At 48.6% G+C, this 18,770-nt stretch overlaps 1 protein-coding gene across 1 annotated transcript; it reads left to right on the top strand.

Annotated features, from left to right (window-relative positions):
• Positions 1 to 7,272: 7,272 nt before the first annotated feature.
• Positions 7,273 to 17,263, top strand: HPD (4-hydroxyphenylpyruvate dioxygenase). Its single transcript, XM_080941306.1, has 14 exons — positions 7,273 to 7,306; positions 7,412 to 7,438; positions 7,855 to 7,917; positions 8,231 to 8,335; positions 8,788 to 8,830; positions 8,975 to 9,057; positions 9,977 to 10,066; positions 11,411 to 11,514; positions 12,028 to 12,105; positions 13,492 to 13,654; positions 13,764 to 13,835; positions 15,255 to 15,377; positions 16,858 to 16,974; positions 17,058 to 17,263. Exons 1-14 carry the CDS (start codon positions 7,304 to 7,306, stop codon positions 17,166 to 17,168), a joined length of 1,182 nt encoding a protein of 393 aa, XP_080797432.1. The 5' UTR covers positions 7,273 to 7,303; the 3' UTR covers positions 17,169 to 17,263.
• The last annotated feature ends 1,507 nt before the right edge of the window (positions 17,264 to 18,770 follow it).

Genomic DNA, 18,770 nt, shown 5'->3' on the forward strand with positions numbered 1-18,770 from the left:
CCTTTGAAAGATCAGTATGTGCTGTTAACCACTAATCTGTCTCTCCAGTCCCTTAAGTGGTTCTTCCCACTCCCAATACCCTGAGACAGGGTTTTGCTGTGTAGACATGGCTGTCCTGGGACAAAGCCATGAGCCCCTCTGCCTCCTGAGTGCTGGATTTAAAAAGCATGAGTCACCATGCTCAGTTCCTTAGTTGCTTTAAATTAATTTCTTTCTTTTTTAAAGCTGAAATCTTGCTATATAGCCTAGATTGGCCTCAAATTCACAAAGAGCTGCTTGTCTTAGCCTCCCAGTGGCTATGACAGAAAACATGCACCATCACACATAGACAAAACTGTAGGTTTCCATTTTTTCAAAACCTACTTTCATAAGGGTTCCTGGGCTGGAGAGATGGCTCAGCAGTTAAGAGCACTGACTGCTCTTCCAGAGGTCCTGAGTTCAATTCCCAGCAACCACACGGTGGCTCACAACCACCTGTAATGGGATCCGATGCCTCTTCTAATGTGTCTGAAGACAGCGACAGTGTACTCACATACATAAAATAAATAAATAAATCTTTTAAAAAGAGAAAGAAAGTTCTTTGGGGGCAATTCCGATCTTCGTCGTCAGGATATCAGCAGTGCAGTCAGAGACACAAATCAGCAGCTGTGGTCCAATCCACTCAGCAGACACCACACGCCAATCAGCTGTGGCTTCAGCTGTGGCAGCTCAATCCAGAATAAGCCTCGAGGCTCCGACAGACTGGCTTGATTCTGAGAAAGTGGCAAGCAGTAGCTGGAACAATATCACAAGAAGTTCTTCGGTGAGTTACTCTCTGCAAAGGCGTAGCAGGCAAAGATCAGCAACAAGGTCCAAGGCCGACCCGTGCCAGAGTGTGGTCAGCGGAGCCCAGCGAAGTGGTGGGAGGCAAACCAAAGCAGGAGCCTTGTCCCACCGTCTGTGGTCATATTTATAGTCTACCTAAACATCTCGCATCCTGTGTCTGCTTCAGCAAAACATCCTTTCACCTGTCTGCCCCAACAAAACATCATTATGACCCGAGGCTCCAAAGGAACCAGAAATTCCCACTTCACGAAACACATCTGCTTCTAAAGGCATTGTCCTTAGAAAACGTGCTATAATGACCCTGTTTTTGTAGGGATGAAAGGACAAGGTTCATGTGGCTGAGGTTAACCTTTAGCTCCTGATCCTCCTGCCTCTACTTTTGGATTTCTGGGATTACTGGCATGCTCCCTCACTGGGCAATGCTGGGGTTCAAACCAAGGGCTTTATGCAACCTAAGCCCTCTCCCAGCTGAGTCACACGCCCAGTCCTAATTCTCCTCTTTGTAAAAGGAAGGAGGAGGAATGTGGCTGGCTGATCTGATGTCTACTGTTCTGCATTGATACTGTGTTTCATACCCAAGGCTCAGTCTTCCTGAGTGTCCATAGGCTGATCTTTAAAACAGGAATCACCATTTAGGAGCCTCCTGCACTCACAAGGAGACAAAGCTCTGCAGAAGTGACTACGGCTGGGGAGATGCTCCAGATGTAAAGCACTTGCTGAGCAAACCTGCGGACCTGAGCTTGGATTCCCAGAAGCCATAGTGGGGCTCCAACCCCAGAGCTACTACACCAAGATAGGAGAATCCATTCATATTCTCAGAGTAGGACTGGAGAGATGGCTCAGTGGTTAAAAGCACTGACTACTCTTCCAGAGGTCCTGAGTTCAAATCCTAGAAGCCACATGGTAACTCACAACCATCTGTTATGGGATCTGATGCCCTCTTCTGGTGTGTCTGAAGACAGTGACAGTATACTCATATAAATATAATAATAAATCTTTTTTTTTAAAAAACCCTCTCAAAACAGCTAGCTTAGTTTACACAGCCCAGAAAAGCAGATTCTTTCATCAAACAAGATGGAGGACAAGAACCAACACCAGAAGTTCATATTCACACACACACACGAAGATGAAAGAGAGGAAGGAAGGCAAAGAGGGAGAGGGAAGGAGAGATGGGGGGAAGAAACAAGATAGGTTGGAGAAAAGGCTCAGAGGTTAAGAGCATTGATATTCCAGAGGTCCTGAGTTCAATTCCCAGCAACCACATGGTGGCTCACAACCATCTGTGATGGGATCTGATGCCCTCTGCTGGCCTGCGGGCACACATGCAGGCAGAATGCTACATACATAATACATCTTTTTAAAAAAAAAGGAAAGAAAAGAAACATGATTTGGACTGAGGGTATAGTTCATTGGTGTAATTTCATTTTTTAATTTTTAAGAATACATACCTTATATTTGTTTACATATTTGTGAGTATACACACAGCACGAGAGCAGAGGTCCAAAGATAACATGGGGGAGTAGGTGCTAACCTTTGATTGAACTCCAGTCATCAGGTTTACTGACAAGTGCCTTTACCCACAGAGCCATCTCGCCAGCCCAGTGGCAGAATTCTCAGTAATGCCTACACTGTGGGAAAACGTTGGCAGTTTCTCAAAATGGTAGAGCACTTGCCCAGAGTGTGTCAAATCATGGTTTCTATCCCTCTATGCTCTACACACGTGTATACATGTCATCCAGTGTGAGTTTATGTGCACCGTGTGTGGCAAGAGGTTTCTGAGGCTATGGAGAGTGTCAGGGCCTCAGGGACTGAAATTAGAGGCAGCTGTGAGCTGCACAGTAGGTAGTAGGATCCAAGCCAGAGTCCTATGCAAGTCCTCTGGTCTCCAGTGCCCTCTCCCTCCCTCCCTCCTTCCCTCCCTCCCTCCCTCCATTTCTCCTTCCCTCCCTCCATTTCTTCCCTCCCTCCCTCCCTCCCTCCATTTCTTCTTCCTTCCCTCCTTCCCTTCATTTCTCCTTCCCTCCCTCCCTCCATTTCTTCTTCCCTCCCTCCTTCCCTCCTTATATTCCTCCTTCCCTCCCTCCATCCCTTCCTCCGTCTTTGTTTTGGTTTTTGTTTGTTTGTTTGTGTTTTGAGACAGGGTTTATCTGTGTAGCCCTGGCTATTTCTGGGTCTCACTCTGTAGACCAGGCTGGCCTCAAACCCTCAGACATCTGTCTGCTTCTGCCTCCCCAGTGCTGGGATTAGAGGCATGGGCCACCACTGCCAGGCAAGCAGTAACTTTTAACCACTCTCCAGCCTCCATCTCTTGCACTTTAAAAACAAACAAAAAACAGAGTCTGCATACAACCAACCTAGAAAATCCCCAAATGTATTAAGTTGAATGAAAATCATCAGATTCACAAGCCTACATACTGTGTGATCTATCTACATGCTATTCTGAAAAGGGCAAGGATAGAGGGCCCATTGCATGCATGTGGTGCACACACAGACACACAGGCACATACGCATACATATATAATTAAATAAAGGATAGATACATAGATAGATACACAGATACATAGAGGGTAATACGAAGAGTGGTCACCAGGCATTGGGAGAGAGGAGGACTGAAGTAGAAAAGTGGGTGAGGACATACTGGGGTCACTGAGTTGTTTTTACCTTGACTGATAAGATAGCACAGTAATGGTCAGAACTCTGTCAGAAGACTGACCTATGGTGAACAATGCCTTGGGGATCTGTGAAGATGTGTTTACATTCAATGTATACGATCTGTTTATTCGGGCTGGAGATATGGCTCAGTGGTTAAGAACACTGGCTGTTCTTCCAGAGGTCCTGAGTTCAATTCCCAGCAGCCACACGGTGGCTCACAACCATCTGTAATGGATCTGATGCCCTCTTCTGGTGTGTCTGAAAAGACCATCAGTGTGCTCATATACATTAAATCTCTTTTTGTGTACGTTTGTTGGATGTCTGGACATGGCTATAGAACTCCTTCTGGTCAGTGGACCCTGAATCTGGATACGGCCTTTTGAATGGCTTTCATGCTTTCGCAGATACAAACTGTATTATATGACAGGCAATTGTGTTTAACTGCTCTGTCCTGAGAAGGTTCAGAGAAAAGGCTACTCTGTTAATAATATTTAGTATTGCTTACTGGAATTTATTGACATGTTTTTCTGATCATGTTATTCTGAACTCAAATAACCTTCCTTGGATCATTGCTTTCTTTGTTACAACCCCATGTTTTAAAAAGCACACTGAAACTGAGGTGGGTTTGTCTACCACATCAGACTCTAGTCGGCCCCATTCTTTCAGGTCCTCAGACCCCAGGTCTGGCAGACAAGATCTGTACGGGTCTGTGAGAATCGACAGTAGCTGTATGTATTTTCCAAGTTCACAGAGCTGTGAGCTGGAAAAGACTAAATTCCATCCTATGAAATTATATTTCCTTCACTATAACACTCCCTGAAAGCCTTATTTACAAAACTGTCAAGTCATGTAAATCAGGATGAAAATCGTGTGACTGTGATTTGTTGCAGAAGCAGAAGGATCAATCAGGTGTGCGGAGAAGGAAACAGTGGAGACACCAAACCGGAGCTGCCTGGGAAGATACCTGTCAAGTGGCTCAGAGTCCTTGACAAGTTCTGTGCTGTGTAAAATTTATATCAACAGAAACAATAAAATTAAAACCACCTGTAAGCAATTTGTATGGTGGTGGGCTTTTTTTTTTTTTTTTTACATAAATGGTAACAGGTTATATATACTCTTCTGTGCCTTAAAAATGAGAGCCAGGCAATGGTGGTGCACAACTTGAATCCTAGTGCTAGGAGGCAGAGGCAGGCAGATCTTGGAGTTGGAGGCCAACCTGGTCTACAGAGCTAGTTCCAAGACAGTCAGGCCTACATGGAGATCCTGTCTTAGGGGTCAGGGTGGAGCAAGAACAGTCTATTTAGTTTCTTGGGCAAGGCTTCTGGAACCTACCCCTTTACCACAGGGTCACATCAAGAGCAGTAATAGTCACATTGAACCATCACTAATTCGATGTCCAACTGAACTTAACTAGACTAGGTAGCATCAGAAAAAACGAGAGGGCGCCAGAGGCTCAGTCCTGAGGGTTTCCTTCCTAGGCTCTGTCCAAAGATGGATGAGCATCTAGAAGCACATTCAGAATATGACCGAGACCCATTATGTTTCTGAATGGAAAGTCTGGAGCTGGAGAGATGGCTCAGTGGTTAAGAGCACTGACTGCTCTTCCAGAGGTCCTGAGTTCAAATCCCAGCAACCACATGGTAGCTCACAGCCATCTGTAATGGGATCTGATGTCCTCTTTTGCTGTGTCTAAACAGAGAACTGCTGTAATCATTTACAATAAATGAATCTTAAAAAAAAAGAAAAGAAAAGAAAGAAAGAAATCTTAAAAAGAAAGAAGGAAAGAGAGAAAGAAAGAGAAGAAAGGGAAAGAAAGGGAAGTCCAGATGGGACAGGAGATACACTGTCATTACCTGTACCCAGCTGGGCCAGACATCTGCCATTCCAGCCCTCTGAATCCCAAGGCTGCTGCTGACGTGCTTACTGGATTTGGGAAACGCTGGCGTTATGCCAAGGATAGATGCCAGGCCAGGCTCCAGCAGCAGTGGGGTGGGGTGGGGGTGGGTTGAGTTGGGCACAGCAAACAAAGGACAAGATGTTCCTGGTGGCCAGAGCAGTGTAGTAGTAGATGGCCTTCTCCCAGTAGAGAGCATCCAGGAGGGGCAAGAATTAGAGATGAGACCACCTATCCTGCCTCCATTACTGCCCCCAAAATATAGAGTCAACAAAGGAGAAACTGATGTCTGGAGTGGATAGGTAAGAGTCAAGTTCAGGGGTCTGGAGAGACGGCTCAGTGGCTAAGAGCACTGGCTGCTCTTCCAGAGGTCCTGAGTTCAATTCCCAGCAACCACATGGTGGTTCACAACCATCTGTAATGGGATCCGATGCCCTCTTCTGGTGTGTCTGAAGACAGCTATGACATACTTATATATAATAAATAAATCTTTTTATATATATATATAAAAGTGCACACTACCACATACTTGTGGGTTCATGGGCTCACCTCAGAGCCTCCTACTTGTCAAGAAAGCATTTTACCAACAGTTATCTCCCTGACCCAGTCTCCCCCACTTTACTGGCAGAGATAGCAGAATACCTCCCTTTTTGGGTAGGCAGGGGTTGGTTGAGACAGGGTCATGCTAACCCTCCAATGCACAGAGATCTGCCTACCTCTGCCTCCCAAGTGCTGAGATTAAAAGATGTGTGCCACCATGCCTTGTGGGCCCTGGACTTAGCATAAACTGGCTCGTTGTGACTCTCTGACAACTGCATGGTCTTGAAAGTTGTCAACCAGCAAAAAGAGGTTTTGGGCTCTGGTGAGGAGCCGGAGGGAAGATAGAGTATGAATGGGGTTATCCTAAAGCCCTTAGGTAAACACAAGTTACCAGTTCACCTTCCTAGAAAGTAAGACCCAGAGATTTGAATGAAGAGTCTCAGGCCTTTCTCCCCACAAAGATGTCAGTTCTCAACTGACTGTGGTTCTAAGAGCCTGGGGCAGTCATAAGCCATAACTCCTCTGTAATAAATACTTAGCTTATAGCTCCGACAAGCGCTCCGCCCCCTACCAGCCCCACCTCAGCTGCCAAAGCATTACTACTTACAAACAGCACAAATAGAACCATACCATGTAGTCCAAAGACTACATGTCATCTCGTGGACACCCCTCCATTTGGTCCCCCACCATGCTGTCCCCTCCCCATTCCTAAGACGAAGATATTACTGTAGGTCCCTGACTTGGCTAGCCGGGCTCTCACTATGTAGACCAGGTTGAACTTGAACTGTGGGAATCCTCCTGCCTGACCTTCTGTAGAGCTGGGATCAAAGGCATGCTCCTGACTGGCTGCTCCCATTTTATAGATGAAGAAACTGTGGCTCCCGGGCTTGGCGACTCTCCACAGCAGAGCCAGAATGCAAAGCCCTCTACCCATGTCTCTAATGATCATGGCACACAACCCTTTACCCTAAATATAATCTACATGTTTGCTTTGCAAGCCGAGTTTCAACCAACCCCCAACAGCCCAGCTCACCCCCCACCCCAAGCAGGTGTCCCCTGGCCATACAAAAGGCCTTGCTTTCAGAGTTTTGAATCTACATGGCGGAGATCACAGTCTTAGCCCCGGGGTCTTAGAGAGTGTCTGCTCTTGGCTTCTTGTCCTGGCTCTGCTCTCCTGGCCAGTGGACTGAGGCACGTCAATCAGCCCTGAACAGCCAGGGCTGACTCAGAGGTTCCCAAGCTTAGGATTACTCAGGGTTAGCTCAGCTCCCCACCCCCAGAAAGGCCAGGCCAGGGGCGGGCCCTACCTTGCCATGTGGTAAATACTCTGTCCAGCACCTCCCCAGGCTTCTTGTCGCAGTCTTCCTGGTAGAGGTCCAACCACCATCAACCATGGTAAGTCTATCTGGTCCTTAGCATTCTCCCTGTGGGTGCCGACCCACGGTGACTGTTCAAGGACCCCCTTTGTCATAACCTCTTCTTATGCTTTTTCTTTGCTAGACAACCTACAGCAACAAAGGACCGAAGGTAAGCTGGAGCAGAAATCCAGGCTCTCGGTCTAGGGGGAGGGCAAGGTGTCAACACAGGAGAAATGTCAGTAGGTGTTGACGGAGTTCAGCCTTCTAAAGGAGCCCCTTCCGAAAGGCCTGGCATCTCTTAAACCTGGCCAAATCCCTGTGTCCCATACTGTTCTCACGCAAGCTTATTTCCTTCTGTGAACCCTGGGAAGGCCTCCAGTATGTGTGTGTGTGTGGGGGGGGTAGATTTCCCAATTCTGAACTGTTAAGGGACTCAAATCCTATGACAAGAAATGTCTTAGGAGGCTGGTCAAAGATAGGAGTGGGTGAGTTAACATTCTCTTAGGCTCTGGGCTTCAGGCTGGGGTGAGGTGTCAAGTTAACCTACTTCCAGGGATTCAACCTCACCCTTCTTCCCTCCCGCAGCCTGAGAGAGGCCGGTTCCTCCATTTCCACTCTGTGACCTTCTGGGTTGGCAACGCCAAGCAGGTAGAAAGTCTGGAGGGTGCAGGGGACAAGCCAAAGGGCTTCCTTAAGGGGGCCGGACCCAGCTGGACCTGGGATTGGCTAGTGCAAGGGGAGGATCCCGGCCAGGCTAGGACTAGCACTTTGGAACCTCATTACGCAACCAGGACCACAGACCCCAGCAAGGACGATGCGCAGGGAGGGGAGAGCTGCCTTTCTTCCCGGGAGGGTCTCCGAATGACAAACATGGGGGCAGACAGAAGACTGGGGCTCCCTTCTAGGGATCTTCAGGCTGGTCCCCACAACCCCCTGAGCCCCCTGCTGCTTTGTCATCTAGGCTGCCTCCTTCTACTGCAACAAGATGGGATTCGAACCGCTGGCCTACAAGGGCCTAGAGACGGGTTCGCGGGAGGTGGTCAGCCACGTCATCAAGCAAGGGAAAGTGAGTACACATCCAGGCGGCTTGGTGATGAGGACACCATCGTGTCCAGGATGTGCTATTGTGTCAGGACATACAAGATGTATGGCTAAGCTGTCACTGACCCATGTCCCGGGTCACAGGAATCTTCCTGGTTTCCTGCCTTTCTCAAACTCGCCCAGCATTGGACATAGAAGCTCTCGGAACCTAGAACCTAGGATGTTGGGAAAGGCATATAAATGGGCTCTGGTCCGTGGGGTTGCTGGAACCCTCTAGAATACAGGGGAGAACCCCCAAGCTTTGAGGACCAGGGTACAGCTACAGCAGATAAGGAACTGGAACACATGGTTCAGGGATCCAGCATGGCAGAGCCTTGTGTCCCACGAGGGGTGCCATAGAGCATGCCGGGAAGATGGAGGGCAGGCTCTTTTCCACCCACTCCTGGCACCCATCTCATCCCCTTGTCCCCTTTTTAGATTGTGTTTGTTCTCTGCTCTGCTCTCAATCCCTGGAACAAAGGTGAGGGACATCCCCCATCGGGTTTCAGCATGTTTGGATGGAGGCACGGGTTGGGGCAATGGGGGTGAGGCTGGAGCCCCGAAGGGGCCGGGGACAGGATAGAAGTTAGAAACTCCATTGCCTGCATTCTCCTGACGACCACAGAGATGGGCGACCATTTGGTGAAGCACGGCGACGGGGTGAAGGACATCGCATTCGAGGTGGAAGACTGTGAGCACATTGTGCAGGTGAGAGACACTTGGACTGATGTGGTGTACCTCTGCCCGCGAGGACCACCCCCTCCCCGCACCAGGCAGGGCTGGATGCAGCCTGAGTTCTGCTGACACATTCCCCGCCCCCTTCCGCGTGTCGGCTCTGTGAGCCCCTTGTCCACTTCTGCAAAATGGAGATGGCCGCTGCCTCACTGAAAGCTTGGAAGGAAAATGGATTGAAACAAACGTGTTTGGAGCATGGGGTCCTCAAAACCCAGCCATGGTGATGCTTACCTGGAGTCTCATAGTGGTGGTGGTGGGGGGGGGGGAGATCAGGAATTCAAAGTTGTCCTCAGATGGATAAAGTTCGAGGCTAGCCTAGGCTAGGCTACATGTGATTGCACTTGAAAAAGAGTTTCCTTGTTTATGAGTTGAGGAGCTCAGTGGTAGAGCACTTACCTAATACGCATCCCTAGCATAGCAACGCACTCAATAGAAGAAAAAGGAAGCTTAGGGCTGTGTGATTCTGAGTACCTGACTTAACTTCTCTGTGCTATTTCCTCCCTTACGGAATGGAGAGGGCAGTACCACCCCTGTGTAATTTCACTTCCGGGACTAGAGAGATTAGGCCCCTTGGAATAGTGTTCAGAGCACTGAGCACAGGACCTGACACACTAGATGCTCAATTAACAGCAGTTCAAAATTCGCTGTGTGACTACTCCTTTTCTAGGAGGGGGGACAGGGGCCTGGAGAGAGGGGCTGGTTCGAAGAGTCAGTTGGCAGAGGCTTATTTGCTTTGTCTCCTACAAGCACAACTCTGAACTGTTTCTCTACCTGCCAAATGGGCATGAGACCAGGTTACAAAGGATCCAGCTGCAGGTGGATAGCTGCACACACAATATTATGAGGGGGCCCCATCCCTCCCCCATTCACCCCACTTGGTCTTCCCACACAGAAAGCCCGAGAACGGGGTGCCAAAATCGTGCGGGAGCCATGGGTGGAGCAAGACAAGTTTGGGAAGGTGAAGTTTGCTGTGCTGCAGACGGTGAGTGAACGCTGACATCCTGCCAGGAGACACCAGGACCCCCCCCCCCCCGAGACCTCCCCACATACAACCCTATCCAGGTGCCTCAGGGTCCCAGCCTTCCCCAAGCCTGACCTTTGGTAACACTTGGCCGGTTCACAGAGGCTTCTGGGAGATTCCAGATATCTTCCCCAGTAGAAATAACAGTTTGGGGGTATAGAGGCTTCAGTGGGGGTGGAGTGGCGTCTGAGCAAGTCATACCCTACACTAGCCTGGAGTCTCTGAGCAAGGATTGTAGCGGGACATCCCATGGGATCTGGGGACATACTGAGTCACTGTATCTTCAGCTACACCCCTCCCACTTCAGCAGAGCACCTAAGAGAATAATATGGTCCACACAAGAGCAGCAAGTTTGTGAGACTGTCAGTCACAAGTCCCCCTTCCTTCGGAGTTATACTCAATGTAAAATTTGCTGAAATTGGCCCAATTGAGGACCTGTAATCTCAGCACCTGGGAGGCTGAGGCAGGAGGATCATAAATGCAAGGCGCCTAGGCTCAAGGTCAGCCTGGGGAACTCCATGAGACTCTGTGAGACTTGGTCTCACAATCCAGACAGTGAAAAGAGGCTCACAACCATCTGTACTGAGATCTGATGCCCTCTTCTGGTGTGTCTGAAGATAGCAAAAGTGTGGTTATATATAATAAATAAATAAATCTTTACAAAAAAAAAAAAACTAACAAAAACAAAAAAGGAAGTTAAAAGAGGGTTTGGATACAAGTCAGTGGTAGAGGACTTGCCTAGCATTCAGAAAGCCCTGTGCTCAGTAGGAAAACAAAACAAAACAAAACAAAACAAAACAAAACAAAACAAAACAAAAAAAAAAACAAACCAAAAACAAGATTAAAAGAACCTTCCACCCTTTAGTATAATTTAATCCAATGCTTTCACCTAGTTTGTTTTTCTGGGCACCTACTATGTACTAGGTACTGTGCTAGGTGCTAAAGATACTTATGAAAAGCAAAAGCCAAGCATGGTAGACCATGCCTGTAGTCTCAGCACTTGAGAAGCTGAGGCAGGGGGAGCTCCATGAGTAATAATAGTCCAGCTTGGCTTAATCTCAAACATAAATAAAGCCATGAGGATGGAAACAGCATCCTCCCCTCCTCCATCAGAGTTGCTGATCCTACAGGCAGACTCTCAAGCAAAATGGCAGGTAGTCCAGCATTCCAGAAAGGATCGTCCACTGAGTTAGGGTCAGCTTCAGGACAGAGCTCACAGCCGTGCTGGTGCTGAGAGGAGTGAGGCCTTGCTAGGGTTGGTAGGGTGCGGGCTTCTCCCTGATCCTAGCTGCTTCCCACCCCCAGTATGGAGACACCACACACACCTTGGTGGAGAAGATCAACTACACCGGCCGGTTTTTACCTGGTTTTGAGGCCCCAACATACAAGGACACCCTACTTCCAAAACTGTGAGTGTCCGTTGGTGTGGGGGATGGTAATAAGCTATAACCTCTTTCCACTCTGTGGAATGGGTTTCTCTGGTGGACCAGAAAATCTGTGAGCATCTAGTGGGGAACTTTGGGGAGCGGGACAGGCACCAAGCAGAGGCATGGAGACATAGAAGATGAAGGCCTGGGCCTCTAGCCGGACTGCCAGGGGTCACCTAACCGTTTAGCTTTGTGCAGGAGCTTCCCCTTCAGGTCTTTGTTATCTCATACGATGGGGATGGTAGCCAGGTGTGGTGGTGCACGTCTTTAATCCTAGCACTTTGGAAGGCAGAGGCAGCCCAGTCTCTGATAGTTGGAGGCCAGCCTGGTCTACATAGTGAAACCCTGTTTTGGGAAGAAAAAAAAAAAAAACAAAGAACAAAACAAAAGACTATTCACAATAGCTGTCATTTAACTATGGCTGAGGCATAGCAGGGGCTACTGCTCCAAGATTTGGGGGCTAGCCTTCTCACCTTAACTCCTTCCCTCTTCTAGACCCAGCTGTAACCTCGAGATCATTGACCATATTGTAGGCAACCAACCCGACCAGGAAATGGAGTCTGCCTCGGAATGGTGAGTCCCTGGCCTGCCCCTCTCTGCTGCAGGAGACGGGCCCTCTTTGCCTCATCTACTTGCTTTTGTTGTTTTTATTTTATTTATTTTTGTCATGTGCTTACATGGGAGGTCGTGCACATTCCATCCCATAGCACATGTAGAGAGGCCAGAGAACAGTTGGCAGGAGTTGGTTCTCTGCGTCTACCACACAGGTCCTGGGGATGGGCCCAGGTCATCGGGCAAGCACCTCTGTCCATCTAATGCCCTTACCAGTCCCCGCCTGCCAGCTCTACTGAAAACAGGTCCGAGGTGTTGGGAGGCTAACCTGAGGTTACATCACGTACTCACTGTGAAACACTCACCTACACTCATGGAGGAGCCCCACAACCTACCAGGATCAGTTTATTATTATACAAGGCCATTGAGAAGAAACAGACCTGCTCGTGAGAAAGATACAATCAAGCCCACTTGTCTGTCTATCTATATAAAACACATCTATTTATCTAACATTTCTATCTATCTACCTACCTACCTACCTATCTATCTACCTACCTACCTATCTACCTATCTATCTACCTACTTACCTATCTACCTATCTATCTACCTACCTAACTACCTACCTAATAATCTACCTACCTAATCTATCTACCTATCTGTCTACCTAATCTACCTATCTACCTAATCTATCTATCTATCTATCTATCTATCTATCTATCTATCTAACTAGCTACCTACCTACCTATCTTTTGAGACAAGGTTTCCTGGCTGTCCTGGAACTCACTATGTAGACCAGGATGGCCTTGAACTTACAGAAATCTGCCTGCCTCTACCTCCCAAGTACTGGGACTAGAAGTGTGCACCACCACACCCGTCACCCAAAATGGGGTTTTATAGCAAACTCCCGTGAGAACAAACCTAATCCCCGAGTAGGCTCTTGAGAATTGCTCAACTATTGAGAACTAACCTACCTGCACAGAGCAACGCCCACTCCTTGCACTAGTTAACCTGGAGCATTAACATGGCACAGCTGAGCCAACTACAAAAGCAGTCCAACATTGAGCTAAAGCCCAGCCTTTTAGGGGTCCTAGCTTTTCAAAACATCACAGTGGCATTTAAGTGAGTTCAGGAGCACATCTGAGCCACAGAATCGAACCAACACTGCCCTAATCTAAATCAGAAGCAAACACCTGACCCTCTGTCGGAGCATCAGCTAACCACCTATATTTTGTTACAAAACACTTCCCTTCCACTTAAAATTGTCAAAAGTACAAATCCATGATGTGCATGATGTCACTTCTTGGGATCCTACGTAATGGATATATGCTCAGTGGTGGACACAGGAAGAGGGTAGGAGGGTCTCCGTTCCACGGGCACTCAGGGGTGTGTCCCCTGGTCACTCTGCAGGTACCTGAAAAACCTGCAGTTCCACCGGTTCTGGTCCGTGGATGACACACAGGTGCACACGGAGTACAGCTCTCTGCGTTCCATCGTGGTGGCCAACTATGAGGAGTCGATCAAGATGCCCATTAATGAACCAGCCCCGGGCAAGAAGAAGTCTCAGATCCAGGTGGGGAAGGAGGCTTGCGGGCTCTTAGGGGGCAGAGGTCTGAGTGATAAATGATGTATGGTTAGATGGATAAATGATGGTGGTCTCCTTCTGTTTCCCCTCCCCCCAGGAATACGTAGACTATAATGGGGGTGCTGGGGTCCAGCACATCGCTCTCAAGACAGAAGACATCATCACAACGGTTAGAGCCCTGTTTCTGGCCCAAGTGCCCTCTGTATCAACTGCAGGGACAGTCTCTGCCAATTAGAGTGGCAGGTGGTGGCGGTCCCACTGAAAGGATGACAGGACTTTCCCTTTTAGCTCCTGCAAACTCAGTTACCCCCCCCCCCCCAACCATGCTGGAGAAGTTCATTCTGCAGAACAATCCGGTCCCAAGTCATGAGTCATAGCCCAGCTTCTGCTGGTATTTTGCTGTGTGTGCCCCAGGGGACTCAGTGCCTTCTCTGGGCCTCAGTGTGCCTCTCTCTAAAAATAAGATTAGACTAAAAGATTACATATGTCCTTTTAGCCAGATTAAACATGTTTTGCCTATGGATGCAGCCCGCAAGGAGGCTAATTCAGTCCTGGCCTAAGGACAGTGTGTGGGGTGTAAAAGCTGAGGGGAAAAGCTGGGAACTCAGGGAAGACAAGGCATAGCATATCTAAACAGGCTCATCAGGAGCGGGTTGTCTTGCTCAGGGTTTCCATCGCTGTGAAGAAACACTACAAGTAAATCAAGTTGGGGAGCAAAGGGTTTATCCCACTTACAGTGAACCCATCTCTGTTCATCATCAAAAGAAGTCAGAACAGGAACTCAAGCAGGGCAGGAACCTGGAGACAGGAGCGGATGCAGAGGCCGTGGAGGGATGCTGCTTACTGGCTTGCTCCTTATGGCTTGCTCAGTCTGTTTTCTGGACTACCCGCCCAGGATGGCATCACTTCCAATGGGCTGGGCCTCTCCCATCGATCACTAATTAAGAGAACACTCTACAGACTCAAAGTCCCGTCTTAGGGAGGTATTCTCTCAGCTGAGGCTCCCTCTTCTCTAATGACTCCGGCCTGTGTCAAATTGACATAAATCTAGCCAGGACGAAGGGCCACACGAAGAAGGCATTTGAGAAGAGATGTATACAGAAATGGGTAGTGTATCCCAGGCAGAAGGGACCAACAAGACAAAGATGAGGAAGCCAGGAAGGTTACAAAAGCAGCAAGAAGGGTGTGGCTCAGACAGAAGAAGGGAGGGAGATGGGAAAAGGTGGGAATGGGAGCAGGTTGGTAAAAGCCACCGATGCCACCTTTAATTTTGACACTGACTTTCGACATCATCATGGGCTAGGCAAAGAAGATGCATACTTGGTTTATGTCACTCCAGCTGCTATACTGACAGACAGATGCCTGCCTCAGTTTCCCCAGCAGCGCACAGAAAGGCAGGCACACAGTGCACATTCTGTGAGAGCAATCACTAGTATTCTGTGGAGAGGAGTCAGAGACACATAGGGAGAAGGACACGTGGCTTCCTGACAGAGCTTGGACAGGGACCCCGCCACCTCCTGCCCTTGCTGCTCCTCCTGGCAATAGTAATTGAACAAACCAAGCTGACCTTGACCCTGTTCCATGACAGATCCGCCACTTGAGGGAAAGAGGCATGGAGTTCTTGGCTGTCCCATCCTCTTACTACAAACTGCTTCGGGAGAATCTCAAGACAGCCAAGATCAAGGTTAAGGAGAGTATGGACATTCTGGAGGTGAGGCCTGGCTCGGTGCTTAGCCGGAAGAACATGAACCTTGAGTTCACCGGGCCACACACACACAGTGAAAACCCACGTCAGATCCCAGCCAGCTCGGGATATCAGAGACAGAGTCGGTACCATGCCGAACACTTGAGGCCAATTTGCAGAGAGGAACTGAGAAAGACTGATTGGTGACCTTCTTTCTTTTAAACATTTATTTATTTTACGTATATGAGTCCACTGTAGCTGTCCTCAGACACACCAGAAGAGGGCGTCGGATCCCATGACAGATGGTCGTGAGTCACCACGTGGTTGCCGGGAATTGAACTCAGGACCTCTGGAAGAGTAGTCAGTGCTCTTAACCGCTGAGCCATCTCTCCAGCCCCTGACTTTAATTCAAATCTGTATGAGAAGGTTCTGGCTACATGGAGAGTTAGGCAAAGAGTCATCAAAGAGAATAAGGGACACAGAGGCCCTGCCTGAGGCAGGCACAGCCTTCAAGTGTGTGAGAAACAGAAAGGATACATTTGAAGTGTGACAGGGGTCAGGTGGCTTGTCTGAGGCTAATTGTTACCATTGGGAAGTTTCTTTGTTTAATTTTATTATTTATTTGATTTCTTTTTTTGTTTTGTTTTGTTTGAGGCAGGGTTTCTCTATGAAGCCCCTGCTGTTCTGGAACTCACTCTGTAGACCAGGCAGGCTGTTTGCACGTGTGTGCAGATGACCAGAGGGGTCAGAGGCATCAGATCCCCTATGGTTGGAATCACCGGTGGTTGTGAGCCACCTGATGTGGGTGCTGGGAACCCACAGCAGCTGCTTCGACCACTGAGCCATCTCCCAGCTTCGGCTTTGTAGTTAGCAGTTTTACTAGAAGCCACGTGAAATACGTTTTAAGTTTTTAATTTTTGAGACAGGGTCTCACTGAATATGCCGGGGCTGGCCAGGAATCCCTTTGTAGAGCTGGCTGGCCTGGGTAGATATATATGACTGTGTGTGTCTAGATGTACACAGGCCCCGTGCTTGAGGAGGCCAGAGAAGGGTGTGCGTGTGTGTGTGTGTGTGTGTGTGTGTGTGTGTGTGTGTGTGTGAACCTATGGTCAAATCCTCTGCAAGAGCCGCCAGTACTCTTACCAACTAAGCCATCTCTGGGATGGAAGACATGTTTAACATTCCGAGAAACTCCCAGGCTGTTTTTCCAAAGTAGACCCAGCATTTTTATATTCTCCTCAGTGACAGAAAAGAAAGTCCCCGTTCCCACTGAGTGACATCCGTTGGGGGATATAGGAGAAAGGCCAGACCCCGTGCTGGAACGGCCGTTGGGGAGGCTTAGACTGGATAGCCAGTCTGGGGACATATTTGGAGAAAGCTGGAACTGCTAGAGAAAGGAGACTTAATTGGCTTCGGTGGTGCCGGAACCTTTACACTAAGGATCCCACAAGGATCCTACAAGGGTCAGTTTGCCTTCCTTTAACAGAACCCACTGTCTCCCTCCCAGGATCTGAAAATCCTGGTAGACTACGATGAGAAAGGCTACCTCCTACAGATCTTCACCAAGCCCATGCAGGACCGGCCCACACTCTTCCTGGAAGTCATCCAACGCCACAACCACCAGGTACGGCCTGCACCCAACGGGTATTCACCAGCCGCTTGGCAAGTTCTCAGCTCATACTTGCCTTCTATCTTCTATCGCCACAGGGCTTTGGAGCAGGCAACTTCAACTCTCTGTTCAAGGCTTTCGAGGAGGAGCAAGCCCTACGGGGCAACCTCACTGACCTGGAGACCAACGGTGTGAGGTCTGGAATGTAAGCGCCATGCACACCCAGACCGCGCAAAGCGCTGGACAGACACATCAATCATCTCCAACGGGCGGAAAGGCTGGACCTCAAGGCTCCACCCACATCATTGGCCACGCCCTCCTCTCTATCGCAAGGGTCCTTCTTGCCTGCTTCCTCGCTGCCAAGTAAAGCTACCCTCCCAGCTCCGAGGCTGCGTCTTGTGTTTGGGCCCCGCGAGGAGCAGTAGCGCCACTTAGCCGCCAGGGGGAGACCAAGACCGCTGAGCTGCCTGAGGCCTCGGTGTGGGGATTGCAGGTGCAGGGTGCAAGAATTTTTAAGTGGAACCCTTCTGGCAATACCCATCCTCAGACTGGGTCCTGAGGTGGGGTGGAATGTGGCAGCACTTCATCTGATGGCTTTAAAACCCTTAAAGATAGGCCCTTCTTTCTCTTCAAGTTTTATTTATTTATTTTTTTGAATACACTGTCGCTGTCTTCAGACACACCAGAAGAGGGCATCAGATCCCATTACAGATGGTTGTGAGCCACCATGTGGTTGCTGGGAATTGAACTCAGGACCTTTGCAAGAGCAGCCAGTACTTTTAACTGCTGAGTCTCAGGCCAAGATGGGTGCTTCTTAATGTCCTCATGAAAAAGGTCAAGGGACTTTAGGGTTGGCATCTTTCTTCATCAATTGCAGGGCATGGCTGTTCCCAGTGCATATGGTAGAGCACAGACCTGAGTGTTCTGAGCTGCCGAGAAGCTCAGATTGAGAGAGAGGGAGAGGGAGGGAGGGAGAGAGAAAGAACCCCACTTCACAAGAGGTTTTATTATCACTAGGGACAGAGTGGGGTGACTTTGGTTCCTTTTCCTTTAGTCTGATACCCTGCCCTGAGCACTAATCAACTTAGGTTCACTTTATTTTGAGATGGGGTGATGAGGGTGGTCTGAGTGTGGAGACCAGGCTGACCTGGAACTTGCTATGTAGATCAGGTTAGCCTGTAACCCTTGTTTGGCTTTGCCTCTGTCTTCATCTCCCAGAGGGCTGGGACTCAAAGGTGTTTGGTATCACACCATGGCAAAACTAGGCACACTTTGATCTCCATAAGGGGGAAAAAATCCAAAACGAGATCAGTATCACGGGGGAGAATCCAGATGGTTTCTATTTGTTTTTTTTTTTTTTTTTGTTTTTTTTTTTTTTTTTTTTTTGAGTAAGAGAAAAAAAAATCACGGTTTCTAAGATTATGAATTAAGAAACTGAAAAATAAGTTGGATCTGATGGTGCATGCCTCTAATTCCAGCACTCCAGAGGATGAGGCAGGAGGATCAGATGTTTGAGGACAGTCCCCATGATGTGCTGAGATTCAAAACAAAACAAAACAAAAACAAAGAACGTGGGAGAAAATGAAGAGGACCAAGCTGCGGCCCATGCAAAACACTTCCCTATTTCCATGGCTCATGCAAAAAAAAAAAAAAAAAAAGATTCTCTAACTTAGAAGGTTGCAGCCTACAGCTTGTGGGCCACATCTGGACATATTTTGTCTGTATGACTTGAGACGAAAGAGTCAGTATTTTTGGTTGTTTTGTTTTTGGTGGTTGTTGGGAGTCAGTCCTGAAGCCCTGGTTGGCCAGTG

This window comes from Micromys minutus (assembly GCF_963924665.1).
Source record: "Micromys minutus genome assembly, chromosome: 29".
Lineage (NCBI taxonomy): Eukaryota > Metazoa > Chordata > Mammalia > Rodentia > Muridae > Micromys > Micromys minutus.

What these genes read in the sequence shown, in the direction of transcription:
- HPD (XM_080941306.1), top strand. An exon ending in ACAGCAACAAAGGACCGAAG is followed by an intron (nt 7,439 to 7,854) that starts GTAAGCTGGAGC and finishes TCCCTCCCGCAG; the next exon opens with CCTGAGAGAGGCCGGTTCCT. An exon ending in CAGAAGACATCATCACAACG is followed by an intron (nt 13,836 to 15,254) that starts GTTAGAGCCCTG and finishes GTTCCATGACAG; the next exon opens with ATCCGCCACTTGAGGGAAAG.